Source organism: Bacillus rossius, chromosome 6, assembly GCF_032445375.1.
Source record: "Bacillus rossius redtenbacheri isolate Brsri chromosome 6, Brsri_v3, whole genome shotgun sequence".
Classification (NCBI taxonomy): Eukaryota; Metazoa; Arthropoda; class Insecta; order Phasmatodea; family Bacillidae; genus Bacillus; species Bacillus rossius.
In genome coordinates, this window is record NC_086334.1 from 23,013,050 (window position 1) to 23,039,515 (window position 26,466).

General features: G+C 36.2%; 1 protein-coding gene across 2 annotated transcripts in view; it reads right to left on the reverse strand.

Moving 5' to 3' along the window:
- Positions 1-14,133, reverse strand: part of LOC134532860 (GON-4-like protein) — a 38,221-nt gene extending 24,088 nt beyond the window's left edge. Inside the window, exons 1-7 of one of the 2 annotated variants that reach the window (XM_063369858.1) lie at positions 13,847-14,133; positions 9,688-9,823; positions 8,604-8,731; positions 7,255-7,396; positions 5,844-6,008; positions 4,954-5,119; positions 4,787-4,861 (exon numbers count right to left, since the gene is read on the reverse strand). In XM_063369858.1, coding sequence (XP_063225928.1) covers positions 4,787-4,861; positions 4,954-5,119; positions 5,844-6,008; positions 7,255-7,396; positions 8,604-8,731; positions 9,688-9,823; positions 13,847-14,094 — 1,060 coding nt within the window. In that variant the 5' untranslated portion in view covers positions 14,095-14,133. The remainder of the gene's footprint in view (positions 1-4,786; positions 4,862-4,953; positions 5,120-5,843; positions 6,009-7,254; positions 7,397-8,603; positions 8,732-9,687; positions 9,824-13,846) is intronic. The other variant, XM_063369859.1, reaches the window with a different exon arrangement.
- Between the last annotated feature and the right edge of the window lie 12,333 nt (positions 14,134-26,466).

Below are 26,466 nucleotides of genomic sequence, written 5' to 3' on the forward strand. Positions count from 1 at the left end.
ACCCCAGATCAATTTTGAGCATCAAAACCATACACGAACACGGCTTATGTAAAAATAAGGTAATTATGCTGAAACACAAGACTTGGGTTAAAGGATACTTTAACCTTGTGTGGATCAAGTAGAAAACATTCGGCTATAAACGAAAGAAATAAGAACAATGCTATCCTGAAATACTGTGACATGTTTTTGGAGTAGATAATCACAGTGACAGACCGACAGGATGCGCTCCTGCCCTTGCCTTCAGCGATGTTTATTTTGACAGCTCAAGCAATTATCTTTTCCATGTCCCTTCGCAGCGTAAAAAAAAGAGAAGAAAAAAACACGCTGACAGTTTCTCACGCAGAAGGTTGAAATAAGGGAGGGAATGTGTTGAAATGTTAGTTGGATAAGGGGGGGGGGGGGGAATTGTTTTTACATGGTTTGTGGCTCTGGGAGGGATGAGCCTTGAAGAATTAGCAGGGGATGGGAGAGGTAAGCGTCGCGTCACGTCACGTCACGTATGACGTCAAGCCGCCGGGCAGGTAAGATAACATGACAGCTGAGACGGCTTTTCGTGCGATAGTGGAGGCGCCGAGCTCGTCTAGACACTGCCGGGTGGCCAGTCTAGAGGGGTGGTATCTATTTTTAGACGTCTTTTGTATGCCTGGCTGCTTACAGTACAGCTCTCGCCAAGATAAACGTGAACACATAGAGCCCAACAAAGTGTAACAGACTTGTTTTTCAGCCGATTTTACTCAAATTTTCGACTTTCTCTGCTCAAATTTTTCATGTTTTGTCAAAAAACGGTCATATAAACGGAATGGACGCATCAGAGGGGGCTCGCATCGGCGGGATTCTACTGTAATGGTACTTTTCGGGGATATATTCGCAGTGTAATATAGAAATGTTGTGGTTTTCGCGAATGTACTTACTTTTCGCGTTTTCATGCGAATTTTCGCAAAATCCGCGATCGCGAAAAATTCCAGGCCCTACTAATAACGTAATAACATATGTAAATCATATAAAGACATTAATTAGAAAAAAGATTTCCATTAAGATTAATTTATGTGATGATAAAAACTCACGTTAATGAAAATAAGGTAAAATCATAATGTGAACAAACATGGCCGATAAAGTAAACAAAATTCAAACGTGATTACAGTAGGCCTAGGTATCAAAACAAAATCATGCAATATTTGAAAAATTAGCTGATTCATTTGCTTTCAAACAGTAGTGTAGGTACTATATTCGTAAAACAGACATTCCAGAACTGTTAGTACACTATTTAGTATTTACCATATACACATAAACAAAGAACGTACCTACTTCTATTTGCGCATGGCCAAACAAAAACATTGTCGTCGGCTTTATTTATATTTTACATACTCTGTCCGGCATATAAAATCCTCATAATATACAGCCAATTAGACAAAAAGGTCAACAAGTCACTGCGTGTAATGACCACTCGGCAGCAACCATTTGTTATGTTTTGTTTTGATGATGTCCCTTTGCCTGGTCTACAGCTTCCTGAGCTAGCCATGTGTGACAGTGGTGCAAGATGGCGGCCGTTCCGCAGTAGTCACGTGTTTTTTCGTCAGTACCATGCACGTGATTAGAAAAGCCTAATTTTAAATCGAAAACAAGTTCATGTAGCTTTAGTGCATCTCAAACTTAAATTGGAGTAACACAAGCATTTTATTGGTTCATCATCTGTAGAAAATTTCAAATGACATCTGAGGTTATATTGTATCCTGCTAGCATGTCATCAAACATGAGTTTATGAACTTGTCATTTTTAGATACATCAAAAGGCACCAAAATGATTTATGTAATAGAATTTATAACTGAAGAGCAAATTTTGGGGCACTTTTTTTCTTTGTTAATTAAAAAATTTTGCTTAACTTTCGTTAAGAATAGATTTATCTCATAGAAAAATTCATTTTCGTTTCACTTTCGCGAAACTTGATAAATTTTCTTTCTCTTTCATTTCGTGTGGATGAAGTCACTTTCGCACATCCCTATTAATTAGTCAAAGATATAATGTGTATTGGGCTATGAACCAATTTTATGCTGTATATTTCTGGAGAATTGCACAGTGATTATTTACAAAAAAAAATTGAATAGGTTTTTATGTGTAATCGGATCTATTAAGGAAATATATCAGTAATTGTAACGGTATCAGTTTTTAACTGTATCGCCCATCACTAACTAAACACACATTCCATAAGCAAAAAACTAGGGATGGGACGAATCCACATTTTGGTCGAATCCGAATCCTTGTTCGAATCCTCAGTGTTTGTCATCGAATCTCGAATCCCAGTCCCACACTAAACTTCACATGTTATTAAAAAAAATCACACATTTATTTTAAAAAATTACATAGGCCTATGTATTAAAAAAAATCACATGTGTATTTATAAAATTATAAAATAAGTGCATAGTGTATACACCTGATATAAGATAGAGAGAAATAACCTCAAAAACCACACACGTAAGTTTGCATCTGTCTAATTCTCTGTTAAATTAATCCTTCCTATGTTTTCAATAAAATACGTTTGTATAACAGACACAATTTAAAAAAAGTTACGTTTTTTTCTGCAATGTTATATTATTGAAAGTTGGAAATGATAGAGTAGTTAAGCTAATTGACAAAATGCAGCATAGTTTATCTTATGTTTGTGCCATTTCCGTTACCTTTATAATATAGTTTAGGTATACCTACAATTTTCTAGAGCTGGACGAACCTCAGTTCTCTGGTTTTGAACCGAGCCGAACTGAACCTCATACAGAAATAATTGTTTTCAATTAAAATGAACAGATGACCAGCATTTTGGTCTTTAACTGAGTGGTGAGAAAGAAAGATTCTCCAGCCATATGTAAAATTAAAACATTATATAGCTTAGCTTAAATATGTACCAACTTTTAATTCGTGAAGAAGTTACATCTAAATTTCAAAAAGACTATATTCCTTTTTAAGTGTACACTAACCTTCATTTAAAAAAAATATTATAAAGATGACGAACATTCAGCATAAGGCCACATAACATATTTTTGTGGTAGACATAACCTAACATTTTTAATAAGTAAAACTTTTTAATAGGACATAAAAAAAATACATATGTGAATTAAGTTACCTATCTACATATTTTTGTGGTAGACATAACCTAACATTTTTAATAAGTAAAACTTTTTAATAGGACATCAAAAAAAGGCGAATGTGAATTAAGTTACCTATCTACATTACAAAACCCGCTGTCTGCAGTTGCTCTTTTCTTGGAAGAATGCTGCTCGTTAGAAGAAACTTTAGACGGTTTTTTTGGGGTGGTTCTGGGTCATCCGGGTCGTCATTATCTTTTCTCCATTTGGAAAACTTAAACGACGTTAGCCTGCTCATCGCAAATCACCTCAAGAACAATAATATTGTAAACGTAACGTAAAAAGTGTGGTTGTAGAAATTTGCGTCGGAAAAAAGAAAACACGAGAAATAATGATGGCTGCCGCGACTACGCTAGTCAACTTAGTACCGTACTGAAACATTTACTGGACCAGTACTTTTAATACACAAGATTAAATTAATATTTTCACTACCTGACTGTTATAACCAAAAAGGCCAAAGAAAATAAATACATCCCAGTAATTTAAAATACGTAATTTACGTAATCATTTCCTACCGCATTTGTCTTGTGTTAACTTGATCACGTTAGTTTTGCCGAAATACGAGAGTTCTCGTACATGCGCTTTAGTTTAACGTATGGGGTACGCAATGTTTGGTGATTTTACAACACTTCTCGTATACGCACTATAGTTAAAGGTATAATATACAATACCTTTGGCATTTGTACGATAGTTTATATTACGTAGTACGACAAATGCATACAAAATTCTCTAAAGTAATCAAAAAACAAAGCGCGCCCATATGAAAAAATGCTATGCGAGTTATGCGACGATTAATAAATTTATTTATATTTTGTCTGCGCTTGAAACTGTTGAGGCGACGATTATGCGATAAAAGTCGGAATATTACAAGTAATAGAATTTTGTTGAGCTGTTTTGTGAATGGTCTCAAATGGGGGTTAGAAAATTAGAAAAACGTATTTTTTTTTAAACGATCGTTCGGTTTTTCGAATATATTTTAAGAGGTTTCGAACCGAACCGAACGTAAGGGTTCGGTTCGGTTCGAAATTTTCAAACTTCGCCCAGCACTACAATTATCAATTACTACCTAAAACTCTTAAAAACCCACCTCGAATCCCACCTCGGATCCTACGAATTCTCGAATCCATAGGATTCGGTATATTCGACGAATCCAAGATTCGATAATCCCATCCCTACAAAAAACACACCATCACCACCTGATTGTTAGGCTTTTGTATATCATATTTTTATAATTTGAACAAAATATCAAGTTGAATATCAAATTATTCAAGAATATCAAATATTTTTAACTGCATCATATACAGTAAAACTTTTTTTTTCATACTTCACAGAAGTTAAATATTTTCCCCCCCAAAAATACAATACATTGAAAATAAACTAACTCTATAAACCATAAATACAAATACTTTCTTACTTATAATAAGCTTGTATGTCCTATAATGTATAAAACCAATCAAAATTTCTTAATAAATATAAGGTTTCATACATGCTACAATACTCATTTAAATTTTTTCATCACCAGTCCCACTTGTAATATGGGCAACAAATAATTCAAAACTTTTATTTTGATTTTAAATGTTAAATTGAGTATCACATAATTCAATTTGAATTCAAAATTTCTGAATGCTGGCAGACCGTAATGAATTAATAACCTTCTTCCTCGTCACCCACAATGTTGTACTCCGGGTCAGCATCATCATCGTCCACCGCCTCGTTCAGTTCAGGAGCTGGAAATTAATATCACGCATCAGCATCACTACTTTAAGGAAGAACTAGATTACAGACAATGAGAGTGCTGAGGAAGTAACTGGGCACGCACTCAAAGGCTTCATGAAATCTTTCAAGAAGTTCTTCCAGTCCTCATCGTCACACTCAGAGTCGTACATGTCCGTGGTGATGTCGGGAGGAATGAACGCCTGCTCGATGGTCTCCAGCGGCGTGTCGCTCAGGCAGAGCTTGGAGCGGGTTCGCTGCCCGATGTGTTCCTGCATCAGCACACATCCAACTTCATCAGCACTTCAATAAAATTTCCATGCATACTCACCCCATAAACACCTTTGGTGTAAACTACACAGAATTATTTGTTGAGTGCTTTATATTGGTGATATTTACCTAACTCTCCTAAACACTTGTTTCACAACAACTGAATCATCAAAAATCATGCTGGACTTTACTATTATAGGTGTTAGAAAAGGTTAGAATTTTTAAATCTTTGAAGTTAGGGATTGAGATAAATTTTCTGATGTCAAAATGGAAAAGTGAAACATTGAAAAGTCAGTATCTGAAACAGAGGTGAGAGTGAGGGGGAGAGGGGGAGAGGGGGAGAAATATAGGGTGGATACATCCCCCCCCCCCCCCCTTTTTAGAAGTTACGAAAAGATGTGTGAGATCTCTGTGACTTGAACTACATTATTCTGGATGATGCAAGGTGAACTGTTACAACACCTGGTTTCACAAACCGTAAAACCTGTGGTGAAAGTTGATAATGATTATGTAAATGTCCAAACTCTTTTTAATATTTTGTTTTAAAACAAAAAAAAATAAATTTTTTTTAAAATCCCTTCCTGAATAAATTCCTGTATCCACCACTGAAAGGAGTGTTATAAATACATATAAATTTCAGTAATCAGCTAATTTGAAAAATATTACTATTCAAGTCTTTCCTTGGAATAGGAGCTAGGTGGTGGCTCCACGCTAGAGCAGTAGTACCTGCGGCACTCTGAAGAGGCCGTCTTCAGTCCAGGACGTCTGGGTGCTGGAGTCGTTGCTAGCTGGGGTCGAAGGCTGGGGGCACTCCGGCTCGTGAGCCACACTCTGAGGGACCACTGCCGGGGACTCCATGTCGCTGGCACTCATCTCCTTTTCTTCCTCGCTCTGCGAAAAAACTATGACTGGTGACCCATGCCCTCAACTGACTAAAAGACACATTGCAACTACAGCACACAAACTGAGCAAAACCATTCTCCAATGGGCACTGAACATTACTGCATTTTTTAATTTTTTTTTTACCTCTGGCCATATAACAGTACCTAGTAATTAATTTTAAATTAATTACATTTTAAAAAGTACTAGCAGACTATATCCATAAGTAAAATATGACAACAATTAACTAATGTCATTATGACTGCTCACTTTCTGAATGAGTAATTTCCATTAATTTCAAAAGTTAAGATACACCAATCCCTCACTTAGCACGACTAATGTGTTCCTTAAAACGTTTGTGTAATTTGAAATTGTGTATTCTGAAGCATTGTTCTACATAAATAGAAAGGCTAATTTAATTAATGTGTTCCAAAATGTGTATGGAAATATTCTTCACGTAATATAAATTCATAGAATAACACTCAACGATAAATATGTCACATCATTTATCGTTATAAGCCTACCATTGAATACTTTGTATGACAAATACGATACTGCATAACAGGAGATAGTTATTGTCAGTTGACTGGTTGACTTGCCCGCCCAGGCGTGACAACTCACGTCGCATAACTTTCCGCAAAATTTCCAGACCATCTTTTACTGGCAGTGAAACTAATAATACTGTCCAAATATTTACATTTTAATTTTTCAAAATTTAAGTGCTTATCGTGTATCAGCGCTTGGTTCACATCAATCCTGACAGGCCCATGAATTTTTTTCATTGCACCGTTCATTTAACAACCTTTTCCATGTGAATCATGTTTTCATTTCTGTTCAGGTATCTGATGTCAAATATAGTCCTGCTAGTGCATCCAACAGCATCAGACTTATATAAACATTTGCTAGAGTCCTTATTTTGTATAATTGTATGCACAGTTGACAATGTTTATCCTTGCACAGCAGCTCAATTACAATAAAATCCAATGTTACCAAAATCAGAGGAAGTAATTGATTTCAATACCAATTAAAACACAACTTTAGGTAGTTGTGGCCCACCCAGTGGCAGTTTCCATTTGGTCCGGGCCCCCCACCTTTCAAGCTTTGAATGTGAGGTGATTTTGTTTTATTAGGACAATAGACACATTTTAAATATCATTGATGGCAGATATATAACTGTGTACGAAGACTACACATACATGCCTATATAATACATAAATTGCTCCTGTCCCCGATCCACAATGATGGCATTGCAATGTACCTGTTCCTCTTCGTTTGGCTGATACTCCTCATCGCTGGAATCCTCTGGAAGTTCCTGTTCTATCAGCACCTGGCATTCCGAGGCATAGTTCTTGGCTGGCGTGATGGGCCACGTGATGGCGGGTTGTGATTTCAACAGCTCTCTGCAAACAAAACCTAATCAATCAATCGTAAACAAAAACCTTATAAACACACACAAATATGCACACGCGCACACACACCAACTCAAAAGGGAGATACATCCATGCCGTTCTAATGATTGAACTGTCTGAAGATCTTTGCTTAAAAAAACCAACAAGTGTTTCTATTGCATAGAAAACAGTTAAAAGTCTAGACCTTACCATGCATTAATTTCTTCACTTAAAAACTTTCAGAACCACTAATTATCTAAATATTAGGAATAAAACGTACATAGTGGTACACCCTCACTGAAATCTTAAATTCTGTATGGTAGAAACTCTCCAATTCCTGCTTCCATTACCAGGAATAAAACTATTCACCCTTAAAAAAAAGCATTCTACAAATAATTCTTGTTTCCCTTACAGCCGCCACTGACCCTTGAAGTATGGAAAAAATATTACTGCTTATTTTGTAAGCAAAATAATCTATGATCTTAGAACTTTGTAACATAATCAAGCACATATAATATATGATGTTTACTGTGTCATAGATTATATTATAATCCCAAACTCTCTATGACACAGTAAACATCATATACTGGACGAACAAATTCATTCAGTGTTTAAGATGTGCTTTTTAAGGAAAGTAAAAATAGTATGCACACACACTAAAACTGCTATTATATCTTAGGTTATTTTTTTTTGTTTACGAACTGTATTGAGTGGTTTCAATTTAATGGTAAGCAAACATAGAAAATAAAATAAAAAAAATTAAATTTTCTGTTACAAGACAATTATTCATAATTTATGCACTATAAAAACCTTTTTGACTGCCTAAATGAAATTTTAAAATTTATAAACAGATACAGGTACTTAGAAATATGTGTTATTTTTTATTTTATAAATATTTACCCTGGTATGTCAAATTTTATCTACAACAAGTTCTGTATCCTGAGACCTTGTGTTATATATAGTATCTAGCTGAACCATGAATAAAAAAACTAATATTTTAATGATTACATGAACAAATAAATTAATAGTAATAAATTAAAGAAAGAAAGAAAGGACAAAAAATGAATAGGATTTATAAATGAATAAATGGTAATAAATGAATAGGTATAAAATAATGAATTCAAATAAATGAATGAATAATTGAATGAATGAGTCAATAAAAAATGAAACATTAGCACACCCTCAATGAGGAGCATTAATGGAGTACAAAGCCACTAACTTGGTTTTGGCTCTGGTAAGCTTTGGCTCAAAGGAGCAATCCTCGTCATCAGAATCTCTGTCGGCTGCTTCGCTCTCCCTCAGGGTGTGCCGAACCATTTCTATGACACGCTTGTTCGTGATGACATGCTGAGTGAAAGAAACAAACACCAGACTACATAGCTTTGTCAAATAAAGGTAGATACTTAACACATTATCACCACACAAGCAACAAGGATATGGCATCCTACAGATAAAGTGAAGCAGACTTAAATTTCCTTAAAATTAATGTAACTTTAAACCCATGTTGTTTGACTTTACCTGCCAAGTTGAATTTTTAGTTGTTGATTTATATGAAAAACAAAATCTGAAAATGAGGCAATTGATGCTATTTGGCATGCATTATCCAGCTGTGAGAACCCAGAAAATTAACATCTAGTGAATGATCACTATGCAAAAGTCAGGAAAAAATTGGAATTTTGAATATTTGCCAGACATTTTACACACAGAAGATAACAAGAAGTGTACATCCGAAAAATATTTTTGCTAGAAAACACAAAATGCAATGCTCACTAACTGAAACATCAGCAAAACTTCTCCTGGATAATAATGTAATGAAAATTTAATAACACAACATGATGGGTAAAGCCAAGCCATAACAAAAATATTTTGTTACCTCTAAATTATATATGCATACTTATTTTAACTTTAGCCAAGTACACACCTGAGTATTACCATGCCTCAACCCAAGAGTGTATACACCTCCTTCCTCCCCAAGTGGAAAAATAAATAATACAGATAAATGGTTTAACCACGCTAAGTATCCACAGTTTATGAGTTTTCGCAAGGAGTTGTAGCTGGAAAATATGTACTAGGCCTAACATACTATTTTTCAAAGTAGTTTAAAAAAAAGGAGGGGAGGGGGGCTGAGTCCCGTAAAAATCCTGATAACACATGAAAAAAATACAACAACAACATTGCAGTATTCCAAAAAGGAGGCAAAAATAGGTAAGAAAATCTATAATGAATAATTAAACTACAATACAAGACCTAAATTCAAAGAAGCCTAAAAATAAAACAGATATAATCACCCTTTTCATTCATACCTTCAAAATGTTTTTGACGTTGGTAACACTCAAATTTGTCTTCGCAGCCTTAGCATCCAACTGACGATCAATCTGTGCTTCTAGGCTGGTAAATTCTTCTATCTCGTTTTCTTCTAGCTGGCTATGTCTTCGTTTTCTTTAACAAATCACAAATTATAATTAACTACATTAGCCATCATAAAATCCTGCTTTGCAAGTAACAATTTTCTTATAAAAAACATTAAAATTGACATAATACAGTATGCCAGTAAATTAATTTTTTGCTGGTTTCCTGTTATATAAACAATGACATTGGAGTGTTTTATCTCTTTCATTTAAAAACAATTAATAGATAAGAAACATTTTTTATCAGGTAAAATTAATACTTTGTTTATTTTTCAGTTACAAGTTGTGAGGCATTATTAGCACATCTAAACATTCTACGAGAGGTTCATTAAGGCTAAAATCCTGAGTTTCTCGCGTGCGGGCAAAGACACGCGTAGTTATCTTTGTCCTCAACAGAGCGCACTAGCAGTACTGTTGAACGATGTAGCGATTAGCTCCATGGTAGCGACGCGCGGAAAAAGGAGGGGGGTGGGCAAGAGGACGCTGTTCTCAGAATTCTTATCGCCCAGCGGGGTGTCATGTTTACGACCTGTCTGGGAGAGGGGGTGGGGGAAGGGTGTACTCTTCCTCGGCAAGCATTTAGATTTCCAATCCCTTTGCCTCTCTGTCCCTTTCCCAGACACCCACCAAAGACTACTCGATCCTCAACAAAGCGCAAGAGAATAAATATTACTATTTTTGGTACATTTCAGTTAGAAACCTGTACGTAACCGAGTGCAACCCAAGGTAATTATAATAAATATTAATTTGGTGCACTACACATATACAATATACAAATTGTATGTTTTACTGCGGTGATTATGTGGCCAAAACTATCAGATTTGGTCTCTTTTGCAAGAACGCTCGTTCACAGCTAACCGCTACATTCAAATAAGTTGGCCAGTATGTAGTTTTCCTGCCCCCGTAAAAAAAATAATAATAATTTTTAACTGTGTACTACAAAGGTTTTGTGCTTCTACAAATTTTATTTCTTTACACATTTTGTCACAGGTGTGTGCGTATGTGTACTACACAAACAGTTGAACGTTGACCATCTAATAGCATGACGTTATGTTGCAAAGCGGTATTATTTGCTATATTTGATATCTTATTACGACTGTATTTTTCTTTGCAACTATATATACAGGTGAACTTTTTATACTATCGGAGAATTTTTTGTAGCTGAATATCTGTCTTCAAAATATTGCAGGTTATTGCATTAATTTTAGTGTTTTAAATGTATTATGTTTTTAAGTATGTATACATGAGGCTAGAGCTAGAAAAATGTTTGGTTTCCGTTTTTAGCTGACCTGCAGCTTATGGCTTTTGATTACACTTCCTTTTTTTATATGTGATGTTTAAAAACGATGTTATTTGTAAATGTCCTGGCATTTGTACTTCTTGTAAAAAAACATAATCATATTTTCGAAAAATAAGCTATCATTTAGTAATTTATTATTGCAATATAAATACGTGTGTATGCCAGTCGCATCTGGCAAAATGAGGAGCTCCTTCATGCTATCCCTACTGGTGACGTCAAGCATCACTGGTAGTTTGTCTTTTATGTATGAACTGGAAGTCAAAGAGGCTCAAAATAAACATAAGTTGTAACTAATAATAATAATTTAATTCTGAAAGGGCTACATACTCGAAGAATCGCCTTCTCTACACAATCAAACGTGTTGAAAGTAAAATATCTAAGGAGTAGGCTACACGTCATAGGTTGTATAAGAATATTTCGGAGGGAGCTAACGAAAGGATATTTTATCAAGCATACAGATAAAGTGATATTTTAAGAGTAGTAATTCCCCCCCCCCCCCCCAAAAACCACCCACAAACTGACGTATTTATTGACACATCCGTACATAAAAAAAAACACTGCTCCAGAATCTGCACCTGAATCGTCTTAGTGGGGAAAAGGTGTACATAAATTACGATCACTGACTGAGGTTATACAGAAGGTAATCAACCAGAGTAAGTGATTAGGAGCAAGGAATACTAATCCAATAAATATGCCATTGATATCATTTAATGATAATTTTTAATCACGTTTTAGAAGTTGATATTGCTGAATAGCAAATTTACATTTTAAAATATTGTAACAATGAAAAATTGCGAACCAATAAATATTTTTTGCTGAGTGTGTTAAAGTTTATATTTTCAGTTTGTTGGTAGTTTTTCCAAATATAATTAATTTAAGAAAGTAATTTTTTTTTTAAATTTTATTTAAAGTAGTGATTTGAATCACGTAGTAATGAACGATTCATGTGTTATTATTATTCACAGGTTATATATATTAGCAGTGTACAAAATACTTAAAAATATTGTGGAAGGTTGTTTGGGTTAGAAAGGTCGGTAAATATTTACTTGGGCGGTATTTCCGAAATAAAATGTTAAAAATCCGAAAATACCTTTATTTAATGCTCTTCAACTTCCTCTTTTCATTAAAAGCGGCGGAGATTAGAAATTCCAAATACTTTAGGAGATATCTAATTTTTAAATTTCAGCACAAAACCAGCGCATTCCTGTGGCGTGCGTGCACTATTGTTTCTTGTTTACGTACGAGTATCTATTTTTTTATTGGATAATGATGTCGCGTGATTGTTCGTGATAGGCCAGAATTCAAATGAACTAATACGTGATTATTTAGTTCAATTATTGTTTAAAACTGTGTTTAATTACCGCCTCCAACTTAGGTGAGTTTTTAACGTTTCTAATTTTAAAGTCTTATTTATTTTGATATTGTTGCGCAAGTAATAAGTAACAAAAAAATTTACGTGAGTTGTTACTGTACATCCTTTGTTACGGGTTTGTTAGGTAAGGTCAGTTACATTATAAATAATTTAAAACTAAAGAATAATTAAAATTAATTCACATTATTTTTAATATCACCTTAGTTTGAAAGTATTTATAATGTAACTGACCTGACCTAATCGACCATTTTAGTTTACTGTTCACCCTCTGTCCGGGTTTGTTTGGTCAGGTCAGTTACATTATAAATATTTTAAAACTAAACAGCCATTAAAATTAATTCACAAAATAATTTTTAATGTCGGCTTAGTTTGAAAGTATTAATAATGTAACTGACCTGACCTAATCAACCATTTTATTAATTACGCATTCACGATTCACGTATTCACGAACACACGGCAAAATAACAAAAATGGCGCCGCTCGAATGGTTCCACAGGTCTTATATTGCAAAATTAAAAAATTTGATATCTCCTAAAGTATTTGGAATTTCTTATCTCCGCCGCTTTTAATGAAAAGAGGAAGTTGAAGAGCATATGATAAAGGTATTTTCGGATTTTTAACATTTTTTTTTTGCAAATACCGCTCAACTACATACGATGAAATTTAAAAATTCGATATCTCCTAAAGTATTTGGAATTTCTTACCTCCGCCACTTTTAATGAAAAGAGGAAGTTGAAGAGCATAAAATAAAGGTATTTTCGGATTTTTAACATTTTTTTTCGGAAATACCGCCCAAGTAAATATTTACCGAAAGGTCACATTAAAAATACTGTGAAATCATGTTACTTTTGATTAGCGATGTTAAAAATACTTTAAAATATTGTGGACGGTTGCTTGGATTAGTCTAGCTACATTGAAAGTACTATTAAATCATGTGAACGTTGGTTAGGTCAGGATAGCCACATCTTAAAAACCTCAGCTACATATATATTTTATAGTTTTTTTTCATGTAGCTATACTAACCCAACCAACCGTCCGCAATGTTGTAAAGTATTTTTAATGTAGCTAACCTTACCTAACCGATCATTCACAATATTTGACTTAAATTCATCCAAACTAACACACAAACCGACAAAATTATATTTTCGTAATTTAATTTATAATTTGCGGAAAAACCGTGACGTCAGATATTTACAGTTTATTAAAAAATTTTGACAGTTAAGAAACCTGTAGAAAATCAAACAAACTAGGTACTTTGCAGGTTAAAGAAACATTATTTGAACCTACTAAAAAATTATCGATCTCTGATTTATGCCCTTAATCTAACATTTACCCAAACAGAAATATAGTGTTAATAGTTTTACGCAATGTACGCACATTACCTATTTCGTATTTTATCTTCTCCAATTTCATTGTCAGATGTGACAATTTGTAAACAATCAGAGGATGTGTCAGAAAGAGAATCATCTTCGTAAACTTCCAAATGAAGACTGAAAGGCTGATTTGAGAACCCTGCACTGTTAGATTTCTTATGAGGTCCCGAATTTCTTTGTTTGTTTTCTTTAGAAACATTTCTATCCACACTCTCGTCCATTTCAAAGTAATCATATTTGTGCACCTCTTCACGCATCAACCCATAGACAACATCAAAGACTGTCGTGTCAAACCCAAAGACTACGTAGGCAACGGTCAAACGCATTTCAAACCATGGAAGAAATAGTATTGAATAATAGCATGGAGTTAGGAATAGCTAGGAGCATGGTCATATAGTAAGGTCAGACAACTTCCGATGTCGTAGAGGGTTGTGGTGGAAGGAGAGAGCTCGCAGCGTGTAAGGGAGGAGGTGGTGGCAATCGGGCTCAGATGGGGGCAGCCCGGGACGATGTCACTACTCTACTTTTTTATTTATTATAATAAAAAAATTTCATTTTCCCATAAAATCAATTTTGACTAATATATTTCTGTTTTTTAACATATTCTTTTATAATTTACACAGGGGTGCCTACAAGGGGGTTAACGACGCAGACTGCATAATTAAAATTTCAGGGAGACGTGGTGGGGGGTTGTTCAAAAGACGAGAATATATATATATATATATATATATATATATATATATATATATATATATATATATATATCAATATCATTTACATACTTATAGCTTCTAATGTGAAAATATGTTTCTGGTGCTTTGATAATTGAAAGGGATCTTGTATATCAAATTGGCAACCCCGCACTTTCCACAACAAAAGCAGTTTGGCATCTGTCGGTTCAGGATGGTCCCTATCACCGCTTCGACAATAAGCGCACACAGGCATATGACCAAAATTACTATTATTAGAAAATTAGTTTTAATTAATGCAAAATGTGACAAAATATAATACTAAACAAGTGTAATATTATAAAATCATTGAGAAAATAGCACAAAAAATTTCCTTGGGGAGGGGGCAGCATTAAGTTAGGGGGGGGGGGGGTGAGTCATAGTGTTTGGGGGGTTGGGCACCTCTGATTTACACCCTCCATGATTTAAACCAAGGAGCATAGAAGTAAACCAAATAGATCATGATGACAAAATTTTTTAACACATTGATATATTGATGTGCTGTATTTCATGTTTGATGTACGTTTTAAGACCATGATAATGGAAGAAAGTAGTTTATCATCATAAAGTGTAAATTGTTTCTTTTTAAGCATGTAAATAAACAGACTACTAGTTGCCCCAGTTTTTTAATTGAGTTGTGTTCATGACATTACTTCCACTTCGTATGCGCAAGAGTGGTGGCCTGGCGTTCTGCCTCTGGGTCCAGTCTAGGCTACCACCAAGATAGTTTCCCATTCTTTTGCATATTTTATCATGACACATTCACTTCAGTAGTTTTTATAAATTGTTTGTTAATTCCCGGAACTGTAAGCAAGGCCCTAGTGTAAATGCTTCAGTGGTATTGTTGTGTTTTATAGAGGCACTTAGCAGTGCTCTTGGCACTGTTTAAAAGGCCCATCACTTCGACACAAAACTGCTAGTAGTATTTTTTGACCTACTCAATCCATTCACATCTTTTCTTTTCCTGTCCAAGTGTGTCCGAAACACATCATAAGGGCGTGTCCAAGAGCCACAAACAACTAGTTCAACCTGCTAGCTTCCTGCAATGAGGTCTAAGGTCAAAGGGGCCAACGGTCCACATTCCACGCTGTTCTCCATGAAAGCTGGCGCTAGGTGACCAAAACATTAATAACTAGTGAGCAACATCAGACACATATCCTGCATTGCCAGGAAGCAGACCTGTCAGTTTTATATCATATTACCAGTTATTATAAAACCTAGATAGCATTTATTCAATTTACCTATAATAAAAAAAAGGGGCGGGGTAGGTTTTTTAAGTTAAATTTTAATTATTTCCACTAACAATTACCCTGGTATGAAGCAATGTCAACCAAGCAAAAACATATATTGGCATCTGTGCAACTGGAGGGTTGAGGTATGTAACATCTTACTAAGGCTGAAGAATAACATTCTGACAAATCTTACCTTTTGAAGAAAAAAAAAATCAATTTTTGCACAGCATACATGCACAGGTAGATATTAATATTATTATTTCTTTTGGAAAGTTCTGGAACCTTCCAGAGCATTCTATAACATATGGAACATTCTAAAAACTTAATGTAGAAAACAATCTATCTGTTTCCTAACATTAAAAAAAATCAAACCTTTTCGCATACTCCATACTGTTGAAGTGTTTCTAATGTTTTATATGCGGCTGCATTTTCGTATTATTCCTAGAATATTCTCAATCAGCATGACATATCCATTAGTTTGAATTGGCCTGGCGAAAGTACTAAGGTTCTATACTGTGCTGATTGCGAAAACTCCATAAAGATAACATATCCATGTGGTCCCATAAGGTTAGCATTCAAAAAACAAACTTAGCCCTTTTGCTAGGGGTTTAAGCTATCAAAATATTACAGACAAAATATTTTATATACTATACTGCTGCTAAACTTCTTCGGTGTGTTCTTACTGCTGGTGCCAGTACCATTAATAGTACTCGTTTATTTATATATAGACCCTTTTGTTGTGTGTGTGTTGTCGGGACGATATACACTGGCTGTCATCTATTTTTCAAAATATATATATGTGTCAATGGTACTGTTATGCTCTTGTACTCTGACCCTTAGAAACATGCAAAAAAAAAAATGTTATTTATCATAAAACACACACTCTTGGACACAGGTAGCTAGGTAACATATATCAACACATAGGGATAGAATTCAGGTTTTTATTAATAATAAAAATTGCTATTCATCAGGGACAACTAACATATGTGTAGAGATAAAAATCAATATTAATATAATTAGATAAAAAAAATCACAGAAAAACAATCCTAACGATACTGAACATGACTCGTGGATATGCGCTTATGTAAATTAAAACATCAGGAAAATACGTAGCACACATGAATCGTTCACAAAAGTTCGTTAGTGTATGTTCAGAAAATAAATCAAATGATGTTTTTACGGACGCATTCTTACATACCAGAAAATGTTTGAAATCATAGCACAATTAATAATTAGTATGATTACTGTTTATGTTTATATTTGGGTTCGTATTTGCCTTGGCTTAACTCAGTTTATATGGTAGAGACACGAAACTTGTACTCCCATTTCACCTCTGGGTATCACAAAATAAAATAATAATTTAAATCTTGGAACTAATAATTCATGACGTAGTTCAGGATAATTGACACCTTTTACGTGAAAACTAATCAGTTTGTAGTCAAATCGGAGTTATTTACGACGAAATTACATACAGCTGGGTATGTCTATGGGCGATACAAAATGCAAGATCTTTACTTACAGATTTTCACTCCTAATAACATATCCGTCAGAATATGCCCTTATAATCTTACACATTATTTATTTATACGTCGTTTAAGCTCATCCTGAGTGTCGGATGGCATAATCTAGCTAGCTATATTTCAAATTTAAAATAGGCCTCGCGCCTTTGCGTCGGCATCAGACGCCTTCATACAACCAACCTCTTTAATTAATACGTTCTAGACGCCTCACATCTAAAACACGGCCTCTCATTGGCCGAAACCAAAATCGGTTAGCGTAATTTACAATATAAATACCGTAAATAACACTTATTAATACAATTGAAAACACAAAAATGCGGTAAATTTAAAACGAAAATTTCCAACAATGAAAATTTCTTTAAGTAATACCCCGAATAAAATCCTCGTTAATTCGTTAAGTTCATTAGTCCTTAGAGGGGTATACTCAATTGACTGTCCATATAAGTCCATTTCAGGTCATAGAGCATAGCTCTCGTAGATTACATAATTAATAAAAAATATATTTAAATAACTTTTGCGGGCGAACAATATACAAATTAAATAATAAAATTTCATAATAATAATAATAACAATCAAAATAATAAGACTTTATAAATAATAGTATCATTAAAATAAGTCATAACTTTCTGTGCATTATGAAAATAGTAACAGCACAGAATTGCCGCCCTTGTCAATCATATTGAACTGCAATCGTTGACCTGTTCAAAACAGTACAATGTGATTGGCAGTTTACCGTCTCTCTCGCACTGTGTACAACGAATAGCCTTGTCGCCTAGCGGCGCGCGCACCACACATAAAAAAAAAAACTTGGAGCGACTGAGTTTCTTCTTCTCCTCCTTTTTATTTTTTTCTATCGTCCTTTCGACCGTTACACCAGACAATTCGCGCAATTTTAATCACTTTGCATCGGGTCGTCGCCGCTAGCAGACCTGCGCTCGAATGGTCCACGGGTTTTCCCGCGCAAAATCTCTGCTGGACCTGCTGCAGCTCTCCGACGGCGTCTACTCCCTTGAGCCGCTCCTGTTGAGAGGGACGTGGGAGGACATACTTACTGTAAGTAGCAATCTCATATGGCTGTAACGGGTGTATGTACATGTGAGTCAACAATGTGACGTTCTCCAGGACACGTCACGGCAGTGGATCAACGTCCACCCGCGGTGCAAACGACATCCCCGGCGGCGGCTGAGGAGGCATCGGGACAGCGCCCGACCTCAAAGCGGCCAACACCAACACCTGCTCCACACCAGACGTCGGCGGGTTTGGCGTGTGGCGGCTCGCAGCACCGGACACCACGGCTCCTAGCTCCGCGGCGAACTGCGGCTGCAGCTGCCGCCCTACCCCACGAACACGTGAGAGGCGGCGTCGGGACGTCTGCGGTGCTGCTCGTGTCGGCGGAACCGCCATCTCACAAGGACGCACTCGTCGGGTCCCATCACTGATAGGTACACAGCCGTTGCGAACAGTATTGTGTACATTTTAACTAACAAGTGTCCCGGTCTTTAAACAGTCTTAAAACTCTTCACTCATGTGTGAATCGTGCACTTGTAACGCACGAATGTCGGCAGGCTAAGACATCTTCTGTGCTTAACGTAGCCTATCCACAAGCCAGTTCAGTATAAACTAACTCTATTTAAACAAATAGTAACTAATGGGATCAAATAACATCAGATATTAAATAATAAGTATAGTAACTTAGGCTAACCATTCAATAACTTTCAAAGTGAAATTTTTACATCTTAACAATAGGTATTATTAGCTAGATAACATTCAAGCATAACTTTAACTAAACTGATTTTCATGTTAATGAAAGGGTTTGTGTACATCATTGTTAGGCATCCTTATGCCTTCAGGTTGTACCTGTTTTATTCTATGTACAATTTCATTATGCATCTCGTACATTTCCATAAGCATCATCTCACAATCTTTCATAAATTCATAATATCTACAATTGATAAAATTAATAATTCTCACTAACATCTCATATCATATACATAAAATCATATTTACAATATCACTTCAAGGAACATTTCATATATTACATCATTAAAAGCATTTGTTTATGTTAGCAAACAAATCAACAATAGTTTTGATTTCGTTTAAGTACACGCATCATGTGTAACTTGTGCTTGGAAAGGGAACGCACAGTGTTTCCTTTTTTTTTTTTCTCTCTTTTATCGCAGCTTTTCGCTCGGCGAAGGCGGCCTTTCTTTTTCTTTTATTTTACTCGAGTGTCTGGTGAACTTTTATTTCTACCATTTCTCGCAAGGTAGTATTTTTTTTCTGTAATCAGCTGGGTTCTCATATAACGCAAACAGCTGTTTGAAAAGTGTATAGCAGTCTCCCTCTCATCTCAACCATTAGTTTCGTTTTCAGGCATCCGATGCGGGCTTCGCAGGATCCTGACTGTGTATTCATATCATTCAGAAATTTCTCTGATAGGAATTGTTTCTTGTTAAAATCACTTGAGATTCATGATCTCGATGAAAAGGATAATTCTATCCTGACAAAGCCAAGTGAAACAAAAAAAAAAATGCTTTCATGATAGCTTGCAAATTTTTTTATTTTTTTATTTTTTTTTCTTTTCTGGCTGGCTCAATTTTGCAGTAACTTAGTACTTGTTTATAATACAGCCTGCTGACATTTATTGCAACAGTGTACTAAGTCCGCGACATAGTTGTTAGACATTGAGTTTTTCAGGTCTTCGTTTGACATCATATTCGCCTACTCGACGATTACAAACATAAACAAACAAAATCTCAAGTTCCACGTTGAATGAAATTAAAATCTTTTGTATAGTTTTTTTTTTTTTTCACAATAAATGACACAGTCGTTCGTATATATCTTGTTATCATTTCATAAATATCATTATTTAAAATAACCAAATCAAATTAATTTAAAGAAATAGCTTTCTAATACTGAGTTGATTTGTATGCGAAAGGAATGCATACTTTTCTACTCTGCATTCAGGGCAGAATGCAACCCTATGAGATCATTTGCAAAGCCCTACTTCAATCATAGAATTCGTGTAAAACAAAAGTATTACATTTGCAAAAAAAAAAGAATATTTTTTTTTTTATCTTCTTCTGCAGCAGTGTTTAATAACAGAAAATGATAAATCTCGGCGATTCTTAATAAATTCAGTGGTGTGTTGTGCTTCGGAAAAAATGGAGTAACCACATCAGTAATTCAAGGTAACCTTATTATTATTATTGTTATGCTAGTAGTTGCAAAGTGTTCATGTGCTTCTTAGATGCTTTGTAGAACAGTGCTCACCCATGTTTACACAGCTAGGCCATACTTCTCTCACACAAGTTAGTCGACAACACATAAGCTTGACATTTCTTTTTGCTAGTTAGTATGATAGTACTTACAGATAGGCGCATCTCATTACACAGATTCAGATATTACTGTTAGTGAACTTATACTCACACGAAGAATAATGCAGACCAACTGACAAACAATATTATACACATAATACACTATTAAATTCGAAGATTCATTACATCTGTGTGGGTGGCATTTCACTTCACCTCACTACAGGCAATAATAAGCGGGAATTGCACTTCCGCATCGACGCGACGATAATGTACCAAGCGGGTATCACACTTCCGCTACACATTAGGTACCTGTCAGTGGTTGCAATACGCCTCACATGGCGTATCAAATTACACAGTAACCATTTAATACCTTTCACATTTATACTGGTCTGGTCCTGGCTCTGACCTAGACATTCCGATTGCGCTCAGCTGTTATGCTACCTATACTCGTACTATACAGGTGTCTCACTAGCTTGTGTCGAACTTGTTCACTGGGACACAGGTTTCTTGTAGGCTCTCAACTGCGAAATATTATACCGGCCTACTGGTCGGCCTGTAGATGGGTCTTTCAGAGCATAACAGTTCTCTTGAACTATGTCAGTTATGACATATGGTCCGTCGAAAAGCAAAAATAATTTCCTGGTGACATTCTCCCATGCCTTGCTGACAGGAGATGTTTTCTTGAGCACAAGGTCGCCGATATTAAATTTAGATAATTTGGATGCTGGTTTCCTTCTTCTTCGTACATCAGCTTCTGCTGTGAGCTTCATTCTTACGAATGCTTCCACTTCTTCTCCGGTGGGTAGTCTTGTCCTTTCGGGCTCCTTGTCACAATGGGGTATAAATTCAGGGTTGATCGTACAGAGATCCTTAATAGTTTAACGTGCCAGTGTTGGCACGTCCACCTGGAGCTGGTGATCTGGCTCCTTCTTGACGATTCCACTGTCGGTTCCCTGCTGCTTCAGACACAGCAGCTTTGAATTCTGCTGCCACCTGATTTGCTGGTCCCTGGTTGTAGTACGTCGTCTGCTGAGATGTAGACGGTGCAGCAAATGGTGGTGGGAATGTTGTCATCTGTGTGTTCCGGTTGTATGAGAGGTGGCTGTTCTGGGCATGGCCGCCACTTGTCTCGTGAGTCCTGGGGGCATAGTGGTATGGCGGGCGGTAGTCCTCAGGTTTGCCGTTGTAGCGGGGCTCGTCGGTACGGCGGTACTTCTTGCAGTACTCCAGCTCGTCTTCTGACGATGCTCTCCGGCGGCGGTCTGCTGACTCCCTGGGTGGCCGTGACTCTGGCGAGAATGATCTTCGCTTGTTGTGTCGGTAGTCCCCCTGCCTCCGGCGGTGGTTTGCTTCGTCATCGCTGTGGTAATTCCTGGAGTTGGACCACCACGTCTTTCTCTTGTAATAGGGGGTCTTCCTGTAGCCTGTCTGGTATTGATCGTTCCGGCTAGGTCCTCCTCCTCTTGGCTGCCAGTTCATTGTGTTTACCGCTGCCTGTCTGAGCTCCTTGGGTTTTCCCTCGCGATTCTGCCAGTAGTTGTGGACTGGCTGTTGTCGGTGGGGCTGTGATACCCTCTCACTCTCCTCCTTGGTATTGGGTGCTCTGTCCATTTTCTCAAGTTTATCATAATTGAGAAGGCGCTCGCGGAACTCTGTCACATCACGGTACGGCAGGCCTGACAACTGCTTCTGATACTTGAGTGGAAGCTGCGTGAGGATGGCCGCGATGAATTCATCATCCGTCATGGGCTGATCCAAGTAGCGTGTCTTCTCAAACATTGCTGATAGATGCGCTTCCAAGGACGCGCACTTCCTTGGGTCATACTTCTCCGTGTGAAGCTGTGCACGGAGGTGACTCTGTATTCGGATGTTCCAATACTGGTTGTGGAACAGGGACTGGAACTGGGCGTAACTATGCGTTGATGCACTCAGCATCTCCCACCAGTAAAATGCCGGTCCTTTCAGGGCGCTGTTGAGACACTTCAGTATCTCTGTATCTCTCAAATGAAAGGTTGAGGTGTATTCCTCAAATCTTTTCAGAAAACGGATGGGGTTCTCTGTAGCTCTGCCAGCAAACGTGGGCATAGCTTCTGCCCAATGCTTAGCTGGATGGTGCATGAGCGTGGCCGCATCAATGTTGGATGGGCTCAATACAGGGGTTTCTCTGGGCAGATCCATTTGAATGGTAGGATGATTGTGGATGGGTAGCAGTGGAATTGTGTACATCTCACTGGGGTACGGTTGCCTGTCTACTGGGGCAGTCGGTACAGTTGACACAGGGGCTGTGTGTGACGGTACATGAGCTTGGCGGTCAGCTGACTCACTCCTGGGACTGGGGTGTACACTAAGGTGCTCGATTCTATCTCGTAGTGTGGCAGTATCCACCTCCATGTCCTCCAGTCTATGTTCGAGATGCTGGAGATGTCCTCGCACCTCCTCCCTAGCACTAGCTTGTCCCTGGTGTTCATTTGAGATCATGTTTCGTATGGATGTTACATGAGTCTCCAGACTGTCCACACGACTACTGTTCTGTGATACCTGCTCAGATATCTGCTGGACCTGTTCGTGTTGCTGGGCCAGCCTAACCTCAATGCTGTGTTCCAGGCTCTTTAATCCTGAGTTGGTCTGATCCCTCAGCGCTCCCAACTCAGTCGTAAGCCTCCCCATTTGAGTATTGTTCTGTTCTAATTTTGCATTTAGGGATGCATTATGCTGCTCCATTTGAGTATTGTTCTGTTCTAATTTCGCATTTAGTTGAGTATTACTCTGCCGTAATAATTGCATGAGTGCTTCCAGTGTCACAGGTGATGTAGAAGTATTATCTGGCAATGGTGTGATGTTAGGGACAGTGGCCTCCCTTTCCTCCTGCTCCCCTGTTGCTGGTGACATGGGCCGCCCTAACCTCTCAGCCACGGTGGTAGAGTGATCACTAGGTCCCTCCACACAAGTGTTCCCTGGTGAACCCCCTGCTGATGATGTCGCCGTGTCACTTCCTGAATTCCCTGTGTTATCGCAGTCTTCACACATACTGTCATGCCTACTCCTGAGCGAGTATGTGGGGTGGTTGTGTGCCATGTTATTATAATGGATTAGATACACAATGCAGGATCAAATGACAACTTGAATTAAGGTGCGACAACTCAGTGTCAACACACTCGGGCCCCACGTTTATGTGCGCCACTTTCTATACTATACTGCTGCTAAACTTCTTCGGTGTGTTCTTACTGCTGGTGCCAGTACCATTAATAGTACTCGTTTATTTATATATAGACCCTTTTGTTGTGTGTGTGTTGTCGGGACGATATACACTGGCTGTCATCTATTTTTCAAAATATATATATAGACATATATATATGTGTCAATGGTACTGTTATGCTCTTGTACTCTGACCCTTAGAAACATGCAAAAAAAAAATGTTATTTATCATAAAACACACACTCTTGGACACAGGTAGCTAGGTAACATATATCAACACATAGGGATAGAATTCAGGTTTTTATTAATAATAAAAATTGCTATTCATCAGGGACAACTAACATATGTGTAGAGATAAAAATCAATATTAATATAATTAGATAAAAAAAATCACAGAAAAACAATCCTAACGATACTGAACATGACTCGTGGATATGCGCTTATGTAAATTAAAACATCAGGAAAATACGTAGCACACATGAATCGTTCACAAAAGTTCGTTAGTGTATGTTCAGAAAATAAATCAAATGATGTTTTTACGGACGCATTCTTACATACCAGAAAATGTTTGAAATCATAGCACAATTAATAATTAGTATGATTACTGTTTATGTTTATATTTGGGTTCGTATTTGCCTTGGCTTAACTCAGTTTATATGGTAGAGACACGAAACTTGTACTCCCATTTCACCTCTGGGTATCACAAAATAAAATAATAATTTAAATCTTGGAACTAATAATTCATGACGTAGTTCAGGATAATTGACACCTTTTACGTGAAAACTAATCAGTTTGTAGTCAAATCGGAGTTATTTACGACGAAATTACATACAGCTGGGTATGTCTATGGGCGATACAAAATGCAAGATCTTTACTTACAGATTTTCACTCCTAATAACATATCCGTCAGAATATGCCCTTATAATCTTACACATTATTTATTTATACGTCGTTTAAGCTCATCCTGAGTGTCGGATGGCATAATCTAGCTAGCTATATTTCAAATTTAAAATAGGCCTCGCGCCTTTGCGTCGGCATCAGACGCCTTCATACAACCAACCTCTTTAATTAATACGTTCTAGACGCCTCACATCTAAAACACGGCCTCTCATTGGCCGAAACCAAAATCGGTTAGCGTAATTTACAATATAAATACCGTAAATAACACTTATTAATACAATTGAAAACACAAAAATGCGGTAAATTTAAAACGAAAATTTCCAACAATGAAAATTTCTTTAAGTAATACCCCGAATAAAATCCTCGTTAATTCGTTAAGTTCATTAGTCCTTAGAGGGGTATACTCAATTGACTGTCCATATAAGTCCATTTCAGGTCATAGAGCATAGCTCTCGTAGATATACATAATTAATAAAAAATATATTTAAATAACTTTTGCGGGCGAACAATATACAAATTAAATAATAAAATTTCATAATAATAATAATAACAATCAAAATAATAAGACTTTATAAATAATAGTATCATTAAAATAAGTCATAACTTTCTGTGCATTATGAAAATAGTAACAGCACATTTAGTTATATTAAAATTATTTCAGAAAAATTTTAACTGACTTAAAAAAAGTGCATACTACTAACAGAGTAATAAAACTATTCCTGTTTAAAACTATTTTTTTCACACGTTCCAATAATGATTCATCATATCAAAAAATGTTTTAAAAAAAAAATACTTTAAAGTGATTTTTTAATCCTAATTCATACGTGCTTAACATGTGTTTAAATCAAAACACTTGATTTTTATTTCAAAGTCAAATTCTTTGTGGCGCAACTATAATGACATAATACACTTCCCCTACTTTATTTCAAACAAATAGGAATCCAGTATCGTAAAATGAACTTGACCCGATGATCATTAATGCATCATGCTAAAGTGATTCAGGTTTTGAGTTTAATCCCTACCTCAGCTTTGCTTCAGTTAACAAGCATCAAGCTGATGCCAAATTGTCTCAGTCTGTTATAACCTTGGAGGTTCCACCACCTTAAGTCTAAGCCACTGTAAATAGCTGTGCAACATGAAACCCTGAATAAACCTATTTTTAAGCATGAAACCCTCCCACCCACTATGCATTACTTACAATTTTCTTTTTTACTTTCTGAATCTATATGGTCGCAAGTGAAATATTTTTTAAAATCCGTAAATAAATTGAAATGGCTAAGATATGTACTTATTTGTGTATATAGTGTTAACCATGTAAAAAAAATATGTACAGTAATTTATAAAGAAAAATTGCTCTTATAAGACATACCTAATAAATGCTTGCTTGAATGAAGTTGTAATTCTTAATTTAACCTATTTTTAAATCAGAGATGTGAGCAAACAAAATTATAAAAATGAACACAAATTTTTAACAATGCTGACATAAACAAAATTTATTGTCAGTGGTATACAAAGTCAAAAATCAAATGAAGGATTTATGACATGACATCATATTTTTCATTAATTCTACAATCCAAAGACACAAATTAATAACACTACTACTTTATAATAAACTACCAACCAAACAATTTTTTTATTTATTAATTACTTACAAATGTACATTTTGTTTAAACTTACACTTATCAAACACATGATCTCAACTAGTCTGAGGTCCAAGAGCACACCTGTGGTTGTTTA